The sequence below is a fragment of the Manis pentadactyla genome, chromosome 11 (assembly GCF_030020395.1).
Source record: "Manis pentadactyla isolate mManPen7 chromosome 11, mManPen7.hap1, whole genome shotgun sequence".
Lineage (NCBI taxonomy): Eukaryota > Metazoa > Chordata > Mammalia > Pholidota > Manidae > Manis > Manis pentadactyla.
Window position 1 is genome coordinate 41,300,281 of NC_080029.1, and position 20,843 is coordinate 41,321,123.

General features: G+C 39.4%; 1 protein-coding gene across 8 annotated transcripts in view; it reads right to left on the reverse strand.

The window, feature by feature from the left end:
• Positions 1 to 15,355: 15,355 nt before the first annotated feature.
• The window catches only part of DAAM1 (dishevelled associated activator of morphogenesis 1), a 192,367-nt gene continuing 186,879 nt past the window's right edge, over positions 15,356 to 20,843 (reverse strand). For all 8 annotated transcript variants that reach the window (XM_036919117.2, XM_036919114.2, XM_036919123.2 and 5 more), the window contains 2 exons: positions 18,790 to 18,960; positions 15,356 to 18,038 (listed from right to left, as the gene is read on the reverse strand). In XM_036919117.2, coding sequence (XP_036775012.2) covers positions 17,829 to 18,038; positions 18,790 to 18,960 — 381 coding nt within the window. In that variant the 3' untranslated portion in view covers positions 15,356 to 17,828. The remainder of the gene's footprint in view (positions 18,039 to 18,789; positions 18,961 to 20,843) is intronic.

The window sequence follows — 20,843 nt, forward strand, 5'->3', positions numbered from 1 at the left end:
TGGACACAAGGACAGTGGTCAAGATATTATGTTGACTTAATATTATGATAGCTTAAACCTATCTCTTCCCCTGGTTACTTTCCAGCTTTCCAGAAGAGGAAGGCGCAGCCTGGGAACCTGGACGGCGTGGCAGTGCGCTGTCGGAGTCTGGCTCATGTGCTGGGCTCAGCCACTCTCAGGGCCAGTGCCCAGGGAAGGTGCTGGCTTCTTCTGCTTGGCAGGGACCATCTGCTTGCTCCTGAGATGCTGAAAGAATCTGGGCAGACCGGAGAACACTCCTGCCAATGCGCGGAGTGTAATGATTCTGTCCTGCCATCCTGAGGATGGTGTGTGTGGTTGCTTGACTGTCTCCCAACCACCTCACATTCACATCCCACTAAAGTTCTCATTTACATACGTACTTTGATACTCTAGTGTTTTGGTACATATTATTCCTTTTAGTTAGAATTTCCCTCTTCTTCATCTAGAAAAATTCTATTCATTTTTTCAAATTCACCTTTTCTGTGAAGCCTCCCCAGGTCCCTCAGGCAAAATCAGTTATTTCTACCTCTGATCTCATCACAGCCCTTAAATTGCACATGGTTCTCCCTCCCCAAACTATGAGTGCCTGAGACACAAGAATTACATCTTATATTTTAAAGTCTCTATCACTTAGCATGACTGGTATGTAGTAAATACTTCATAAATGTTTGTCAAGGTCACTGTATTGAGATGCTGATGGATGACCTGAGAATACAGAGATGAGTAGCCAGCTGCCTGGCCCAGAAAGAGAGAGAGAGAGAGAATGTTATCAACATTCAGTAAGAGACAATTAAACTGACCGTCACAGCTAAAGGACCCACCATCTCTAATGTGAGTGTTCAAGGCACCAAGGGGAGATTCGCTCAAATCATACTATGGTGGGTTTGTTAGTCCACTAGGGCTGCCATGATGACGTACTACAGACAGGGTGGCTTAAACAACAAAGAAGTTTATTTTCTCAAGATTCTGGAGGCTGGAAGCCTGAGATCCAGGCTTTGGCAGGGCTGGTCTCATTCTGAAGCCTCTCTTCTGGGCTTCCTCTAGGCAGCCGCCTTCTTGCCCCGCCTTCACGTGGTCTTTCTGATGTGTGCGTGTGTGTCCTATCTCCTCTTCTTATAAGGACACAAATCATATTGGATTAGGGCCCACCCTGGTGACCTCATTTAACTTAATTGTCTCTTTAAAGACCCTATCTCCAAATAGAGTCACATTCTGATGTACTTGGGGTTAGGATTTCACCTTATAAATTTTGAAGGGATGCAATTCAGCCCATAACAATGAGTAACTACCTACTTTGCCTGAGGTTAAATCTTGCCTTGTACATCAGTTCTGCAATTTTGTTTTACTTTCTTTGAACTTGATCTTCACATCTAAGCAATGTTGACAGAGCCCCTTTAAGCACACGTTTAGATGGTAATTGGAACTGGCAAATGTAGAGACTGGATGCTAACATAGGTTCCTTCTCCCTCTTCTCAGTACTGCCTGGGCTGGGGGGATCCAGCCTAGGGATCCTTCCATAGGATGTCAAAAACTCTGTGGTTCCTGACTCAACGCACTGCAGCCTGTATGGACTGTTTTTATACCACAAATGAATGTGCCATTGAAAGTCTATGATTAGCATTAGCTATAGGTCCTCTCTGAGGTTAGTTTAGCGCCACCCAGCACCAAACTAGATTAGATTTCGTGCACAAGGCTGAAGAGGGAAAGAAGACAGCTAAGGTCTCTGTATCATCCTTACACACTAGAATTGGGTACAGCTGAAGACATCAGCCCCAGCGGTGGACTGAAAGCCAGACTGGGTGTGCCAGCCTATTATTCAGTGAATTCTGCCTCCAAATGTAGATGGCTATTTCAAAATAAAACAAAAGAATCAGTGTAATATTGTGAAATGGTTCAGAGTGGATTCTTCTTAGAAAGAGCAATCCTGGGGTAATTTCCTGAGCTAAAATGAGTTTTGGTTTGTAGTGGTGGCACTCCAAAGAAACATCTTTGCCCTCCTTTAGTTAATATTTCTCCAAGGAGGGTTCTCAGCCACCTCTGTTGGACTAACATGGGGTTCTTCATAAAAATGTAAGTTCCTCTGTGCTACCTCATGCCACATCAGGATCTCAGGGTGGACCTAGGAATCTGTTTTCATTTTTGCCTTGTGTAATTTTTATCCAGACTAACATCAGTGAATCACTAACTAATCAGTGAATCACTGATTTAGTAACTCTTCTGGAAATGTGGGAGAGGTGCCACTGGGTGTGTCTCTGAACGCATGGGTGTGGTTCACAGACTCGGAAAGACTGACAGACTCAAAATCCGGGTACCAGGAACCCAGCTTCTGAGTCACTCTCCAGGGCTCTGCCGACACTGCAATTTATTCTTCTTCTCTATCCCTTTGTTCTTTGAGGTAACAGCTTGGATCATTCCTAATTAAAAATGAAAACAAAAACAAAAACAAGTGCCCGAAACTTTTCTAATCCTGATGTTACTCAATGCTGATGATGGTGTGGTTAGGGGAAGGGCACCCTTACACCCAGCTGCTGGCAGTGTGAACTGGCACTCTGCTTCCCAGAGGGCATTTTGTCAATCTGTACTAGAAATGATGACTTCTATGTCTAAAAATGAACCCCAAGGGAAAAGTGAGAGATTCTGTCAAAGACTTACAATGAACAATATTCATTAGAGCCTTATTTATAATAGTGAAAAATGTTTAACAGATAGGGAACTTGTCAAATTCATGAAATTAAAACTTTAGGTAGTCACTAAAAATTCTGTCACAAAATACTTAACAGGTGGGAAAATACATTTTATTAATTTTCTCAAAAGTAGGCTGAAAAATCTCTATAAAAATTCCAATTTTCTCACCTCCCCTGCAAAATTTCTCTATCTTATCTCAAGAGAAAAATATCTAGTTGTTAAAAATTAGTATCTTTAGGTCAGGAGTTTCCACACAGGGAGAAATGAGCAGGAACCCCAGGGATGAAGTCACCTTAACCTTCAGGAAAATCACATCAATCTACTGCCTGTATCTTCATTTGAGCTGGAATCAGCCGGTTTGAGTGAATAGAAATTTGGACTTGTGGTGGAGGTGGAAATAGTCAATTAGAAAGGAAAACACTTAGGGTTGTGCGTCTCAAGCCTCAATGTGTAAAAGGATTCTCTGAAGAGCTGGTTAAAATGCAGATTCCTTGACTCCACTTCTAGAAGCTTCTATGTAAGAGATGGGGCTTAGCAAACTTCACTTTAATAAGCCCCTGATGTAATTTTGCTGCAGGTGACCTGAGGGTACCTGAGGGAGGTGCAGGCTGGGCAGAGAACCACAGGAGAGACCAGGGAAGCAGAGGGCACTGAGAAGTTCAGGTGAGGGGCAAAGAAAGAGGTGCCAAGTTTTAACATTGTCCCTTCTTTTTCATATAAATGAAGGCTATTTACTATAATACTAGGACTAATAGAATAATCTGAAAGCCCTTCATAGGCTAAACCTGAGGGTATGGCTGTCATTTAAAATTTTAATATGATTTCCAATGGAAAATATGTTTCAAGTTTTAAACAACAAATTCCCATCTGAACTTTTGGAATTCAATTTATCCCTCTACTGGCAACTATCTGTCATGACTGCCATGCCCAAGGCTCCTGAATAGAACTGGGAAAACCACCTCAACCCCAATGTCACTTTTTAGATGTTCTTCAATTTTTCACATTGCCATTAGCTTATTTATCAAAACAGAAAAAAAAAAAGATAAACCTATTTTTGAGAGAAAAGGACAGTTATCTGCTGTTAAAAATACAAAATGACATTCAACCTCCAGCCAAAAAGCTAAAGGCCAATTTGAGTCTCCATTTTTTTCACAAACAGCTTTGGATTCTCACCTTTTTGGAGAAGGGAAATACAAGGAATAAGGATATAGCTAACAGTTCTGGTCAGTTTGAATTGGGAATGGCCCCTTAAAATTTGATAAATTTCAAATTTCAGAACTCTAAAGAATAAATTATTTAACAAGTTTCTTTTGACAGGAATGGAGTAGGAAATGATGAAAACTGCCAATGCTTAATATGTTCAAAACAAATCTGCTGTTGTGCACTTACAATTTGGTGATAAGAAGTTGCTTCAAAGAAAGGTCAGATGTGATTTGGAACTAGGTTTGAAACAGGCGGTGGGGTGGGATGGCAGTTGCTTCCGTGTCTGTCTTGATTGGGTACAAATACTGGCAAGACTGAAAAGGGCTCTTAAGGTATTCTCTCTCCTGATGTTTTAATTCATTTCCAAAATAAATGAATATAAAGCCAAAATTAAAGGCCCTAAGAGTTCAGCTAGATGCTCGGTGTGCTACAAAAGACTGAGGGTGGATTCATGATGTTTCAAGCTTTAATTAAAAAAACCCTTGGTTCAAACAGAGTCCCTTTGCTGAGGCAGAGGACTGGTCCCTCTGTCTCTTGAAGACAGCAGATGAGACTTTTCTATCGGTTAGGATTGCTTAATTCCAAGCCACAAATTTTGGCCAGTTTTCAGAACTGCTGGGAAAGCTGAAGAAAAGACTGGAACCAAGGAGCTCCTGAATTCCTGGCTCTCAAAGCAAAAATTAAAGGGTCGTCTCTTTAGCCCCAGGATTCTGTAACTGCTGTTCCATTATTAGAAAATCCCCATTTTCTCTCATCACAAGAAAAAAAAATATTCTGTAACTATGTATAGTATAGTGATAGATGTTAACTAGACTTACTGTGGTGCTTATTTCACAGTATATACAAATATCGAGTCATTATGCTGTACACTTAAAACTAACATAATGTGTGTCATTTATACCTCAATAAAAAAATAAATAATAAAAAAGAAAGAAAATGTTTTAAAAAATTGAAAATCTGAACTGGGATACTGATTAAAATGAAAACTGACCACCCCTCACAAAAGAAAGAAAATTCCCACCTGGAACAGCAAACCAACGTGGCCTCAGAGAGATCCTGCAGGCTCTGTTCTAATTTCAGTTTTTCACCTCAGAGAGTAACAGCATCAACAGAGAAGAAAAAATTAAGGGAATAATGACAGTGTCTATGGCAATTTCTTTTTTATTTGTCAATCAGATTTTTGGTCGGATTATGGTTAAATTTTGTGTGATCTTGGGTAAAATTCTTAATTTTCCTGAACCTCAGTTTCCTCATCTCTGAACTATGAGTCATTGTGTATGGGGTTGTTGTATGGGAAATGCTTTTTACGGTGCCTGGCAATAATAAATAGTAACTATTTATTAATATTAAAAATAATTAAATAATATTTAATTATCATTAAATAATTAAACAAAATTTATTTTAATGATTAATAAATATTTATTAATAAACAATAAAGTATTGTTTTAATTTGAGTATTATTATTAATAATAAATAATAGATTATTATTCCAAAAGAGGATTACCTCTCAAATGTCAATGATAAAGATTTCTACAGTAACATTTTAATGAATTCATTTTCATAAATTCATTAAGCTTGCAGACATGGTGAACAGACAGATATTCTTGGATTCTTACCAACCAAGCCCAGGGGACTAACAAAATGAATTGTGGCAATTCACTGAAGCTATAGGTTTGTGTTCCATGAGTAGAAGGACATGTCATAGGGATTGTGTCCAGGTACATAGCTGGTATTTATATTTGACAGTAACTGGGGTGACACTGTAGAAAGAAGATTACAAATGCTTACTTCAAAGACTTACCCTGACTTTTCCTGAAAAGGTTTCCTCCCTGATGACTTCCTTGTAATGGCACAGATACCAAAGTTTCGTAGGGGTTTGATACATAATCAGATTCTGTACATCCCTGTCCTTTGGCAAACTGGGGTGGTTATGACTCCTTGGTATGTCACTGTAATGACTAAAGTACATATGAGTTTCAGGCTAACAGTGTGTACTGAGAATTATGAAACCACATGTCCCAGAAGACCTCACAAAGCAGGATTTCAAAACGAAGAGGTACTGGAGGCTGGGGAGAGAATCCCACTCACTTAGTTCATCATGAGCACCTTATTAGCAATGGGAAACGGGGAAAGAAACTGTTACTAATGCAGATTTACAAATCATCCTGGTGCGACCAGAGTTATGTGTGAGAGGCCAAGATGTCTGCCCCTCTGTTGACAGAACACCCTTCCTCTGGAGTTTGCGAGTTGGAAAGTTTCGCTTCCCTCTTAGAAATAAACAACCATGTTCAAAAGCTTACTGCCAACTCTCCAGAATTCCCCGTCTTTTTATTTCTAAACCCAATGGACAAACAGCATTTGTTGCCCCCTGCCAGCATTTTTGTTCATCACCATGCTTCCCTCTGCTGTCTCAGAAGACAAGGCTGATTCGACACTTCTAGACTCTATGTGGGGAGACACGTAAACACACGAAATACTAAGACCAAGTAGAAATCAGTACAAGATAAGGGCTCATTTCTGTGGCCCACAGACCTGCAGTCTGGACAGCTTTGTGAGTTTCCCTGCATGCTCACAAATCCCTGTGCTTGGTGGAGATTACAATCAGCTGACCTGCACCGAACAGAACAGCAACCAAATCTGCCACCAGGCTGTGTTTGAAGGAACAGGCAATTTGTTGAAGTCACTTTGGATGCAGGAAATCCTGTGTTTACTGCCTAGGAAATACTACATAAAGATCTGGACATTTCCCGCCTTGTAATGTTCTTTCCAATTGAAATTTGGCAAGAGAGCCACTGCTGATAAGAAGAACATTCCTCAGGAAATGACAGTATGGCGATAGCCGATCACATACAATAGCCCTTACTTCTTTGTTTCCATCCTGGTTCTCAAAGTTAGTTGTGAGCATCACTTCCTCAGGAGTCCCGTCACTCACAGGCTCATGCAGCTTTAGGAGGCATCGCCATCTCCCTGAAAATGTCAAAAAGGATATTTGAGAGAAATGCCTTGAAAATACTGGGCTCATTGGTAAAGGTGCTGGAGATGTATGAGAGAGACAGTATTAGAGAGACAGTGAGATTCTCTAGGCCTCAGTTAATTTAATTGAATCAACTAAACGGGCATGAAGTAGGCTTCTAGTCAAAAGATCAGGGGTTGCAGACACAATCTGACTTTACACAGCATGACAAAGATATCTGGTAATTCAGTTAAAGGAAGAAAACATCAACAGAAGAGATCGGCAGAGCCCTAGAAGACGGGTGAGAAGACACAGGGCATCAGTGTAATGTAGGCAGCACCGTCCAAAAATTTAAGTCTTAGAAGTATTATTGTCCCGTTGAACAAGGCTGTAACTACAGTGGGAGAGCATTCTTCCTTTAAATTAACTTACCTGTGAGCTTTTCCTTTAGATTACTTATTTTGTTGTGACCTTTGGCTTTTTGGGGTTGTATGCTAATTTTTAAGTTTCAACTTGTAGTTTGTTTTTAGTTATTTCTCTTTTTAAGAAATGATGATATCAGTAAACATACTTTTGCCTTTGAGTACAGTTTTGGTTATATTCTGTCCATAGTGGCTGTATTTTTATACATAATGATGTTATATGCATTATTTTATTAATTAGAGTTGCCAGATTTAGCAAATAAAAATATAAGATTTCCATTTAAGTTTTAATTGCAGATAAATAACTGATAAATTTTTAGCATTAAGTATATCCCAAATACTGCATGGGATATACTTACAATAAAAAAAAAGATTTATTATCTGAAATTATAATTTAACTGGGTGTTCTGTATTTTGTCTGGCAAATAAAGATCAAATGCAGTTTTAGTTAACTTTTGGCCTAATATTTCATGGAAGATCTTTTCCCCAAATAATCATGATATTTTTCGTTTAAATTTTTGCTGTTAAATTCTATTCTTTCTGTGTATGTACGGTTCAATTTGAGGAATGTAACCATAAGTTAGTGGGCTTCAGTGGAGGGCAGTTTCACTCCTCAGGGGATATTTGGCAATGTCTGAAGACATTTTTGATTGTCAAAATCTGGGGAGGTGTGCTAATGGGTAGAGGCCAGGGAAGCTGCTGACCATCCCACAGTGCACAGGACGCCCCACAATAAAGAGTTTCTCAGTTGCTGCTATATTGTTAAAAACTGTCACAAACATTTGAAAAGGGGCTTATATTTTAAAATATATCTTTGTTTAAAATATATCTGTTAAATTAACCTCCAGTGCATTATTCATATCATCTCTATTTGTTGCTGATTTGATCTATCCAAGAAAGAGAGTGCCATATCAAAGTCATTCACTAAATTTAGCAAATGTTCATTAGATCTACCAGAATTTCACAATTTGTTCCAGGTCCTGGGAATCCTCAGCAAACAAAACAGACAAACGTTTCTGACTTTATGGAGCTTTCATTTTAATGGGTGGGGTTGGATTGGCGACATACTAAACAAATGATATGCAAAATAAAAGATGATAAGTATTAAGAAGAGAAGTAGAGCAGAGAATAGGGGTGGGTGCTGAGGTGGGTGTGGGCTGTAATTGTAAGCTAAGTGGCAAGTAAGTTATTGCTGAGAAGGTGATATTAGAAGAAAGCCCTTGAGGACATGTCAGAGAAAGTGATGTGATATCTAAGGAAAGAGTGATTTAGGCAAAGGAAAGAGAAGTCCAAAGGCTCTGATGTATGTCAGCGCTTGGTATGACTGAGCAAGAAGAGGATGCCAGTGAGGCTGGAGCAGAGGGAGGAGATGGAAAGTAGTGAGGATGAGGTCAGAGGGGCAGGGGGTCGGCTAGTGTCCACATCACACAGGGTGTGGGAGGCCACTGTGCGAGCTGTCACATGACACCTAAGTGAGGTGGGAAGCCTCTGGAGAGTTCAAGTAGACTGACATGATTTTACATACACTTTGGAAGCATCACTTTGGCTATTATATTGAAAGTAGACTGTGGGGAAAAAGGCTGAAGCAAAGAGACTAGTTAGGAAGCCATAATCCAGAAGAGAGATGAGGCTTTGTCCCAGATGGTAACAGTGGAGATTGTGAGAATGGATTGAATTCATCAGACATACCTACACATTGCTGGTGGGAATACAAACCAGTATAATCCCTATGATTATCAATCTTTAACAAAACAACCTGTATGTCTACTCTGACTCAGCGATCCCACTTCTAGGAATTAATACTGGAAATATACCTTCAACAATAATACATAGAGATGCACACCTTATTCATTGCAATGGTACACATAAGTGGAAAATATGGAAGTTTAGTTGAATAAACTATGTTACTTACACACAGTGGAGTACTATGCAGCTGTAAAATAGAAAGAGGTTGAAGATCTGTATTAATTGATATGGGAAATTGCAGGTATTAAGTGTAAAAGGTTCACTGCACAAGAGCATATGTAGTATGCTACCTTTGGGCAAAAAGAAGAAAAAATAAGTGATCTGTTTATCATTACAAAAGAAACAAAGATAAACTAGAAAACAATGAAGTTGGACAGCTACAAGGTAGGGTGTGGAGTGGTGTGAAAGGGATACAGGAGAGAGGGATGCTTCTCTTAGTAAGCTTTATGTGTAATTTGGACTTTTAAAGTATGTTAGTAGCCTACATATTAAATAATAAATCAGAATAAGAAGTGGACAAAACCTAACTGAAACTGAAAGAAAATGGAAATGAATGAGTGTACTTTAAATGATTACTATAATCATAATGAAAGGGCAGAAAATAAAAAGAACCTATGCAAGCAATTTATGAACATGGTTTTTGATTACATATCCTCAGGCTGGAACAGACAGGATGTGGGGAGGGCGAGTAGAAGAAGTACAAATTCTAGTTCGTACTCTCTGGTAGGTAAGTTCTTGGTGGTGTTATGTAAGAAGCAATTTTGAAACTCTTTTAAATTAGGATTCAACAACTGTGCTGCTGTGGTTGGAATTTAGAGTTCTCACTGCAGAAAAAGAGACATACAAATATAGAATAGAGGAAGGCAAGAAACCCTGTGGGGCTAGATTAGAATTTGAGGTATTGGTGTGAAGTCATCATTTCTAAAACATGTGTATGTATATCTGTGTATATGTGCACATGCGTACCCATGTGCATGTCATCTGTATATATACACATACACATTTATTTCCTGTCTGTGGAAAGGCTCAAGAAGCAAAATCTCTGTCTCTGATACCATTTCCTACTAAAAGGCATCAGAGTTCCTTGGAGAAATGGCTCACTCCAAGGCTGGGTCATGGTAGGTATAAGATGAACCTTGAAACTATTGTTATGCCAGAAAGTTAGGAAATGCTTTTTTTTTTTTTTAGAAAGACATAAGAGCAAATTTGAGGGGGTTCTCCCTGGCCAAATCTGGAAAGATTTGAGCATAAAGATAATTAAGTACAGTAATGAATTATAAGCCACTGGAAAAAATACATATTCATGAGCCCATACTGATGACAGGTAATTAACAGTGGAGGGGGTGGAAAGACTCTTGCTTACAGTAGAATACCTTCGCCAAATGGTAAATGTGGAGAGAATGTTGGAGCTGAACAGTCATCATTTTGCAACCATCATTATAAAGACTGTTTCAGCCAAGAATCTTCGATGGATGCTATGTTTAGGGGGAAATTTTGAGGAGGAGCAGACTGCTCATTAATTGAAAGAGAGAACAAAATTCTGTAATTAACAAAAAAAAAATTGGGTGACAGCTCGACTGAGTGATCAAGATTCCTGTCACCTCTGAGGGACATTGTGTGCCTGTGCATGTGATTCTCTTATACAACCTATACTGCATTGAAGCTGAGGATACATAACTTCCAACATGAGAAAAAGGACCATCAGACAAGTACAGTACAAGGAAAATTACAGTTAGAGAGGAAAAGTGGGTGGGGAGACTTGTACTCCTTGTCTTGAGGTGTCCTTCAGTCTGCAAAGTGAGAATTACATCACTCCAACCTCTGCTTTGCCTCACATCTCCTTCTCTGACTCTGTCCCTCCTGTCTCCCTCTTATAAGGACCTTTGTCATTACATTGGGCCTTTCTCAATGATCCAGGATATTCTTACCTCGAGATCCTTACTTAATTATACCTGCAAAGTCCCCTTTGCCAAGGGAGGTCACATATCCACAGGCCCATGGATCAGTACATGGACATCTTTGGAGGGGCCATCATTCTGCCTCCTATAGGACTTTTGTTCAAAAATGTCAGTGCCATAAAAGACAAAGAAAGACTAGAGAGTACAAGAGGCTAAAGTGACGTGACAATTAAACGCAGTAATCTGACCTCTACTGGAGGGGAGATACTATAAAGGACGTTCATTATTATATCAACTGATAAAACTGAAACTTAGATGGTTGGTGATGAAAGTATGAGTATAAATTTATGGAGTTGGTAAATGCATCGAAGCTATGTAATAGTATATCCCTATCCATAGGAAGTACACACTGGAGTATTTAGGAGTGAAGGGCCATGATGGATGCAGCTTACTCTCAAATGTTTCAGAAAAAACCAGTGTGTACACATGTATACATATAAAAAGCAAGAGAATAAATAATGATACAAATGAAGCAAAATGCTAACAATGAATCTGGAAAAAGGCAGAGGGTATTCCTTGTGCTATTTTTACTGTGGCAATTTTTTTGTAAGCTTGAAATTATTTCCAAATAAAAAGATAAAGAAATCACCTACCTAGCCTGTCACTTAGCCCCAAAGTTGTGACAACATCCCTGATGTGATGGGTGGTCATCTCATTGCTGAGCATCCAGTGTGGAGGTCTGAATGCCTCTAAGGATGGGCGAACTCAGTATATCATGAGGCGGCCTGTCCAGTTGCTGGAGAGAGAAAGTTGGGAAAAATGAAATCAATTCATTGGTGACTTTCACCCATTGGTTGTAACCCAGCCTTCTGGTGAAATACAGAGTAAGTCTTCTCCCTCTTCAAGTACTTGAGGCCAGCTGTTGTATCTCCTCCATAATTTGTTTTGCAGGCTCAGAGTTTCTTGTCAGTGGATGCCTCTTGGTCAATCTCTAAACTTGCAAGCCAGGGTGCATTTCATCTGTCAGTGTTGCTCTTAAAACGTAGTGTCTGTGACAGTACAGCACTCCAGCTGTGGCTGCTCGAGGGAAGAGAGCAGCCGGCCCATCTGCTTATTTTGATTTGCTCCTTCCTTCTCTTCCAACCACACTCTTCCCAGGTCACCACAGCCTCTAGAGGGAAGAACGCTGTTAATGATATACGTGGATTTCATGATTAATCAATGCCCGTGGATCAGTGTTGTCGGCTCCCTGGTAAGACAAAGGGAAACCCTGGCTTGAGCCTCCTGCTGCTGAGATGGAACCTGCTCTAAGCAGTTGTCCTCTCACCTCTGCCCTTCCCGCACAGCCAAGGGAGGAGGCAGGTTTCTTGGCTATGGCTGATGAACAGTGCACTCGGGAGTTTGTGTAATTCTAGTTTTTAAGCTGGCTGCTGTGAATTCCCAGCACCCAGGGCCCGGGGGCCTCCAAGGACTAAAGCACCCTGCAATGGGAAGTTTTAGAACTGCTCTGCCCAGCTTCAAAAGGTGTTTAGGAGACTCGCCTAGGGTCACAGCCTACGTCTGACTGCATAAGCAACCCTGGGTTCTAGTGTGTTACTTAGAAATCAGTGCAAGCGAGCTTGGGAGGCACTGTAAGGGTGATAGGGAGTTTCCAGAATGTTAGGATCGCCTTTGCCACATTCTAGTGAGGCAAGGTCACCACCAGCTGCCCTCAAAGCATCATTTCTCCAGATCATGCGGTGGGGGCTTCTTTCCCTGTTGCATTAATCTTCCGGCAGAGAGACCCCACCTAGTAGACACTGGGAGACCAAGTTTTTAGTGTGAACTCACCAGCCATAAAAATGTCAGATCACTAAACATTTTTAGTTTCAGGGTCAAATAGCTCACATTAGGGCAGTAGGAGAGGAGTGTTTTCTGCAACAGGCATTTTAAAAGAATTCCTAATAATGGGGGCCTTATCACAGTGGAGTAACTAATGAAGCTGGTTGGAAGGAAGGAAGAAAGGCAGGGAGGGAGGACAGGGCCTTCTTGGGAGCCTTCTAATGACAGTCAACGGGCACAAACTAACTTACACCGGAAATCCTAGAGGTGATCACCTGAACTGCCTAAATGTATTAGCTCATTAGTGACCATCCCTTCCTTTTATTTCTGACCACCCCCACTGCCACCCCTTCTGTCTTCTAAAGGAACCAACAGCAACCAGCATCCCCTTGGAGACTTAGGAGGCTTAGGGACTGGCTGAGTGCTCAAAGGTGCCCATCTGGACCGAAGTCCTGGGACAGGTAATGAGGAGCTACCCTGTTGGGCTGTTTTTTTGAGATACACCCAATTGTGAATACACCCAGGAAGTCAAAGAGCATAAATCAAAGGGAGTTACTGTGGTCTGTGAGAAGGAGGAGGGCGACTTGACCTGGTTTGGAAGGGAGATGTTGAGGCTGTGCATCTGGGGAGCTTTTCTCCTTTTGGGCAGCTGGTAGAGGCACCTCCTGTTCCCCTGGGCCTGTCTTTCAGAGTCATTGCTCAGCATCGCAATCGCCTCCTCTCCGGCACCACTTCCCTCCTAGGAGACTCAGGGTGTCCCCACACCTGACTAGATTTAGGGAAGTTTCCATGCAGTGGAGGCTGCTGTGAGGACATGAAAAAGAGATGCTGCCCACCACACGGGACTGCAGAGCTTCCTTTGCCGCAGAGATGTTCCCACATGACCACAACGAGTGTAAATGAAATGGGAGATGGTACCAAAGATCAGCAGAGAATTTCTTCTTCTTTCCAGTGAAAGAAACCATAGGCACAGAAGCAGAAAGCAAATATTTTATTTACATGACATGGGAAAATTATACTTAGGAAACTCCTGTGAAAAACAGAAACATATGAAGGTTTGATGAAAATACGGATCTCCTTTGTCAAAAACCCCTAGGGCAATCCTGTGTTCATGTTGTTTTGTTTGGTACCATGGAAACACACGGTTGATTGCAATGGACAAAATCATGTCAGGGAAGAGACCAAAGGTCAGATCTGATATTTTCCCCACAAGATGGGAGAAAAACAATTGATTGGTCTTTGCTATGGAAAACTCAAATATCTTATAAACAGGGAACTCCTTCCTCCAGGGGTCCCAAACTTTCTCCAAAATAAAGAAACTGTATATTTCAAGCCATTTTTAAATTAGATTCAGAAGGTTTTAGACTTCAGTAAAGCCTGTATTAATAGGGGGAACAGGGACACAGAGACTTAAACCAATATATAGATCACTTAGAGAAAAAGAGTACCTAACTCAACATAGTGATTGTCTATAAATTACCCCAATCAAGAAGCCCTGGAACCTGATTTTAAATGTCTCTACACACAGTCCAGTGGTTTTCAAAGCTAGTGTTTATGGAACTGGATGGTATCAAGTAGCTGCTAAACCTTGGGAGTTCTTAATTTAGGTTTCCACTTGATAGGAAACAGCTGATGTTATTAAAAAAACAGAAAATTCCTTTCAGAGCTCAGTTCTTTTAAATAATTGTGTCCAAACTAGTTTAATAAAAGTTTATTCTTTTTGGGTCACATAAACCCATGTTAGTTTATAGAAAAGGGGAAAAATTCTGGAGGGACTGAATAGCTTCACCCCTTGACGAAGCACATTTTCCCCCAGTGATGGTTTTGGGAAATTGAAGACATAAATGTAATGATCTGAGTTAACGTGTTCTTCTTTGTTTCTAGCAATACACCAAACAACTGAGGGTCTGGGTGGTTTTACACATAGCTCTGCACACAAATGCACAAATAGACAATAGCAAATTCAGTCTGTGGGATGGAATATGAGATTTGCCTAACACGCAGAAGGCTCACTCCCATCTGAATGCCAGCATAGGATAAAGCAGCCTTTGGATGCTATGGTGTCCAATGGCTAGATGAAAGGATGGTCAGCAATTCTAACAGCATCGTGAGTTCACTCCAAAGACTGGAAGTGTTTGGTTCCCCTACTGACCACGAGGACGTTTGTTTTTAGCTTGGCTTCAAATTGGGTTGAGGATGGCCAGGCAGCCAAAGTGTATAATACACATTCTTGTTCTATCCAAGTGACACTTCCCATATTGACCTATACCACACTTTTGAAAAAGGAAATGCTTCAAAATGAAAAAGGTCTTTCTTTATTCTAGAGACTAGAGATACTTTTCTATACTCCTAGTTCACCAGTAGTCCCACCATGAAGCTATATAACATATAAAGTTATACAAAGAGGTTATAGAATTATAAAAGGAGGTAGCATGGTAGTCTGTGGACATGCAGAAAACTATGCCGTTCTAGGTCCAGTATGTACAATTTAAAAAATATTCATATACTTCTGATTTAATAAATGACTTGCAATATTTAAATTTCACAGTAAAAAGTACAAAGTTTGATAATGCTGTTTTAAAACTCATAGAAAGCATATCAATACAGCCAATGAATTCATCTCTTTATTGCATATTGCTATTAAAAAATGTACAGTCTCATAACACATACAACATTTTTCTTGGTACTGTAACAACAGTCTTGCACCTAAACACTAAGTGGTTCCAACTACAAAGCTAATAAGATACAAGACATATAAGTAAATTTACAAATTATAATGCTTTTCCTTTTTGGCATTAATTTAAAAAAGAAAACAACAAACAAAAAACTTTAAAATACACACTCAAGAGAGAAAATGGCTACTTACACCAGCACCAATCTAAAAAGTAGATTTTTTTTTTTTTTAACAATGGCACATGGAATTACCTGCACACAGCTTCTGGGGAGAGAAACAGAAAATGGGAATGGTAAAGGAGGCCTACCAGGGTGGCCGTATCAAAATGAGGATGATTCAAAAGGGCAAGAGGGATAGGCTACACAAACCTGCACCTTTATGTGACTCTCCATCCACTTGTCCATTCCTTAAACTGTAAAACAAAGCCACTTTCAAAATACAGTTCCAAAACTGAGCCAGACCAAATTTCTCTTGCTATAAATAGAAAAGAATATAGAGGCACTTTAGTTAAGGAATAGAGAAATCCAGCATCACATCCCACTCCTCACCTCCAAGCCTGTGGAACATAGTCTCCATCCGCACCTTTATCATGGTGTCTTCATAGACCCTGGTAACGAGGGGGTGGGGGCAGCACAACCTCTGCTGTGCGTTTATGACTATTTTATTTGCTAGAGTCATTTACTTCCATATTATGTATAGAAAGTCACTAAGTTTGCAGTGAGGGAAAAACATGTAAAACCATAGCTCTTGACAACTCTTAGAGCACTATTTCACAGCTTTGACACAGCACAGAGACCTCGGCATCTGCACTAAACATTATAGTTTATACAAATGATTTTTAAATAGCATGATTCCTGTACAGCAAATACATTGGTATTCTATTCACCCCTTAAGATCCCCTTTAGAAAGTAAGCGCCTTAGGGACAGGGACTCTGTCTTGCTTATCATTGTATCCCCACTATGCCTGGCACATAGTAGGTGTTTAATAAATATTTATTAATTGACTGAAAAACTCAATTTAATGAGTAAGTGATGTTACAGTGCAACAGGACAAACTAGTCTCTCCACAGGAAACCCAAGCACAACAGGATCAATGAAAAGGAAAAAGAACCTTAGCACCCCCCAACCCACTACAAATAAATAAAGCAAAGCAAAAAAAAAAAAATAACAGTCCTCTTCGTATATAATTTAAGCATATTAGGAGTTGGTAGGTTAATCGTAAGCATCTGTATTTTATTTTCAAATGTTCATTGTTTTAATTCATTTTTCCCTGAGAGCTTTATCTTTTGGACTGAAATTTTACAGGTAGCTTTACTGACACACAATTTAAAATGACAACATATAAACAGCAAACCACTTCAAACATAGAGATAAATAGCTCTTGGCATCTCTGTTGGTGTTGTTGACATTTTGTGCATTCACTAAAGGTTCTATAGTCTAGACCCATATTCACAGAAGATGCAGCTTGTCTTCCAAAACAAAGTACAAAAAAAAAAGGCACCACATAAAATTTTTTTTAAAAAGTAATTTTTATCCTTTCAGAGAATTACTCCTTTCAGGTCTTGGGTGGCAAATTTTATTTTTAAAATTTATGTATCTACATTATTAGGACAACAAGCATTCTGTGATGTTCTCTAACAAGAGCATGGACTGAATTTAGAGAAATAGTATTATTCCCAAAAGCAATGTAAAAAAATCATCAAGAGTGTTTGGCAGAGAACTCAATGAAATTAGGATAAGAAAACCTGATGTCCAAGTTTTAAATATATAAAAAAATTCTGATTGACATTCTACCTAATTCAGATTGTGTGCAAGATGTTCTCAATAAACATTTATGGACTGTATCCCCACAGCAATGACAAAAATTCTCAGCTGGTCTTATCAGTTACTGATGCAATGCTTCAGCATCACCTTGTCAACTATCAAAAACCATTTTAACTCTACACTTTTCCAACACCAGTTTCACCAGTGAAAATAATTTCAAAGTATACCAAGCTGGGAAACCATAAACTATTTCTCAAGCCTTTTTTTTTTTTTTTTTGCTATTGTTATTCTTTTTACTCTAGGGACTGTCTCTGTCATCTCTTTCAGGAGATAGTATTGTGCTTTCTGAACAGCTGTGTTCAGGGAAGAAAATGAGCCACACTCAATATAAATGCATACACAAAGGGTTTCTGAGCACATACATTAATGAGCTTTTTAAAACATACATATAGGTCCCCAGACAACACTCAGACTTCTATATACATTTTTTAATATATATACACATACATTTACATACACACATTCACTCACAGATGAAAGAAGAAATTGCCACTGTTTGGACTGCAAGGCAGTGTAATGAAAAGCTCTAGTCACTTCAAAGGGGCTGCTAATGAGCTTTCTAAAAAAGTATTCAGGGAAAATTAGAAATTAAGTTTTGTGACTGGTCTCTCGCGGCTACTGTCCGTCATCTGGTTTGTTATGCGCTTGCGATTCCGTTTCAGTTTCGAAAGGTCTTTGTCAAACACTTCTCCTGAACGTAAAGCCGAAACCAGGTCATCAAACTCTCCACTTTCTTCACTATTCTCTTTCGCTTTCCTCATTTTACGTTCCCTTTCACGTTGTTCTTTGAGCTGCAAACAGAAAGCAATCTCTTAGAGGAGTGTCAAAATCTTTTTTTCCCCCCAGTGGAGATGAATTCTGTGAAACATGGGCCACGCTTCAGTCACCCCCAGACATGTTCCCCGAGTGCAGCTTTTAACCCCCTTGGGTGTCACGGGAGAGGTTAACGGGGACATGAGGGCTCACTGTCGAAGCAAAGCACGCTTAAGAAAAATGACCACTACTCTGTGATTAGACTCTCACCAGCTAGAATCCAGGTAGACCTCATGATGTTCTAAGAGCAACTGGGACAATTTATATATCCATCATGGAGTGAGAAAGTTATCACTATTAAATAGACTCCAAATGTTGGTTTCTTTGGTGATATACAGAGACTGAAGCAAATGCTCACCGGGTTTCTTTGGTGATATAGAGAGACTGAAGCAAATGCTCACGCCCCGTACCTCATAGGCTTAGCCTCTACCCACTGTGGATCTTTGGAACCTGCTACACAAGGTTACTATTATTAAAAGCCAAACAATCCACATATAAAACATTTAGATAATTCAGACGTTTATCTGAAGGGGAAAAAATTCTGTTGTCAAGAGATAACCATTGTGAACCTGAGATCCATACAGCCCCATCGCCTAGGAGGAGCCGCACACCAATGCAAACTCCCGGCGGCCTCCTAGGGGGCACCCGGACGCCCTCCGGGCTGCAGGCTCGCCGCAGGCCGGCACCAGGGGCTGCAGAAACGGAACCTCCGGCAGGGGGCGCCTGTACCTGGGCTTCCAGGCGAGCCCGGCGCTCTTCCTCCTCCTTCTTCTTTCTCAGGTTTTCATTCTCTTGTTTGGCTTCGGACACGGCCTGAAGAAACTGATCGAAAATGCCAAAGAACTCGTCTGGCTGTATTTTACCAGCTTCTTCCCCAAAGTGTTTCACTGCTTTAGTAAACTGGAAAAGAAAAGGTTTTAAAAAGTTCAGTGTTCCAGGAGCAGTCCACGATCCAACATAAATCTCTCTAGAAGGACTAAGGCTCAGGTGGGTCACAGGTACCCCACTGGATTTTAGGGAGCCGGTACTGATCTTTGCCGGCTGAACATGCCTGTCGGTCATTTCTAACGTGAAAAATTTAATACTCCTTGGCTTCTGCAACCATTTATTTCTTGTCCATCTCACTTCAGCTTAACACCTATGATTACTTCCTCTAACTTTTTATTAACTAAACAGTAGTAAAAACAAGAAAGGAAAATACCACAAAGTTGAGCACTCAAGACATAAAACCAATAGCAAGCTCAGCAGGGTAGGGAAACTTGTACTTTTAATTTCCTTTGAAGTAGTTTAATATCATTTATGGGGGCCATATGGTTAACATCAAAAGCATATGGGATCCAGTGCTTCTTAGCTGCTTTTCCTAATCATAAATAATGCTGGTATTGTTACATTTCCTGGGCTTCAATTAGAAAATAATAACTGATTGTGGAATCATTAATACAACCCAAAATTTATGACTGAGAATACAATTTTACTCCAAGTCCTTTGTTTCAGAATCCCTTTCAATGCAAATCTTTTAAACAGCTAAAATGTAAAGTATTAAGAACAATTTTTAAAAATTAAAATTATATGTATATGGTAACAAGACAGTACTTCAGTCTTTAGTTTTAACTGTCTCTAATTTTAGTTCTCCTGGTAGTTATCTTTTTAACTTGACACTGCATGCTTGTAGGAATCTTAGCATTATGACTGTCCAAATAATTTTCAATGCCAGTCAAATGGTTTGTCAGAGTTTTTCTTCCTTCTCTAAGGATCTAATGCTATTATTCCTAAGCTACTAAGGATGGTGTTTCTAGTTTCAATGTCAAATGAGTTCTCATTCCCTATGCCTAATCTACCACTTACAATTCTTAAGATCTTCTAATTTTCTTCATATTTAGTCTATGAGGTGTTTATGCAGTCCTCCCCAACCCAAGAGCTCCTAATGGCTTTTATTTTTCTTGTATTACCTGACTTTATTATATTGTTAAGTTTTTCTAATATTTCAGTAATACTAGTACCTAAAGGAAATGTTTTTATTTATTCACTTTTTTTGGTGTCCCCCCATCCCCCCTGCTTTACTGACATAACCAAATTACAACATTGCATACATTTAAGGTGTACAGCATAATGACTTGACTTACATATATTGTGAAATGATTACATTTAATGTCCATCATCTCATATAGATACAAAAAAGAGGAAAGGAAAGAAATGTTTTTTTCCTAGGCCTACTCTCTTAACAACTTTCAAATATACCACATTGTAGTGTTAGCTACAGTCATCATGTTGAACATATCACCTCCCTAGTACTTATTTATCCTATACTTGGAAGTTTAAACCTTTTGACTTCCTTTATCCAATTCTTCCTCAATATTTATTCTTAAACAATTTTTGATTATGTTATGTGTGTGTGTGTGTGTGTATATATACCTATATATATATATAGGTATATATATATATGACATTTTAAATTACTATTTCATATCTTTAAATTTATAGTAAAAATGTTCTTTTGCCATTTTTCTCTTCACTGAGTTGTTCTCTATGTTTTACTTATTTGGAAATCTTTAGGGAAAAACAACACATTCTTCACACGCCACAAACAGCACTCTAGCTTACTCCGTGGTTTTATAAGCTAATTTCTAAAAGTTCTGGTATGACAAAACAGCAACAGATAGCATATAATTGAGTTTCTAAAACATTCAAGTTCATGCACTTCAAGCCATTCTGAATGATCTTTTTATCTAGGAATTCTAGTGATGATGAAGTCATGTATATTTTAGTCTTAGAAATCTGAAGGA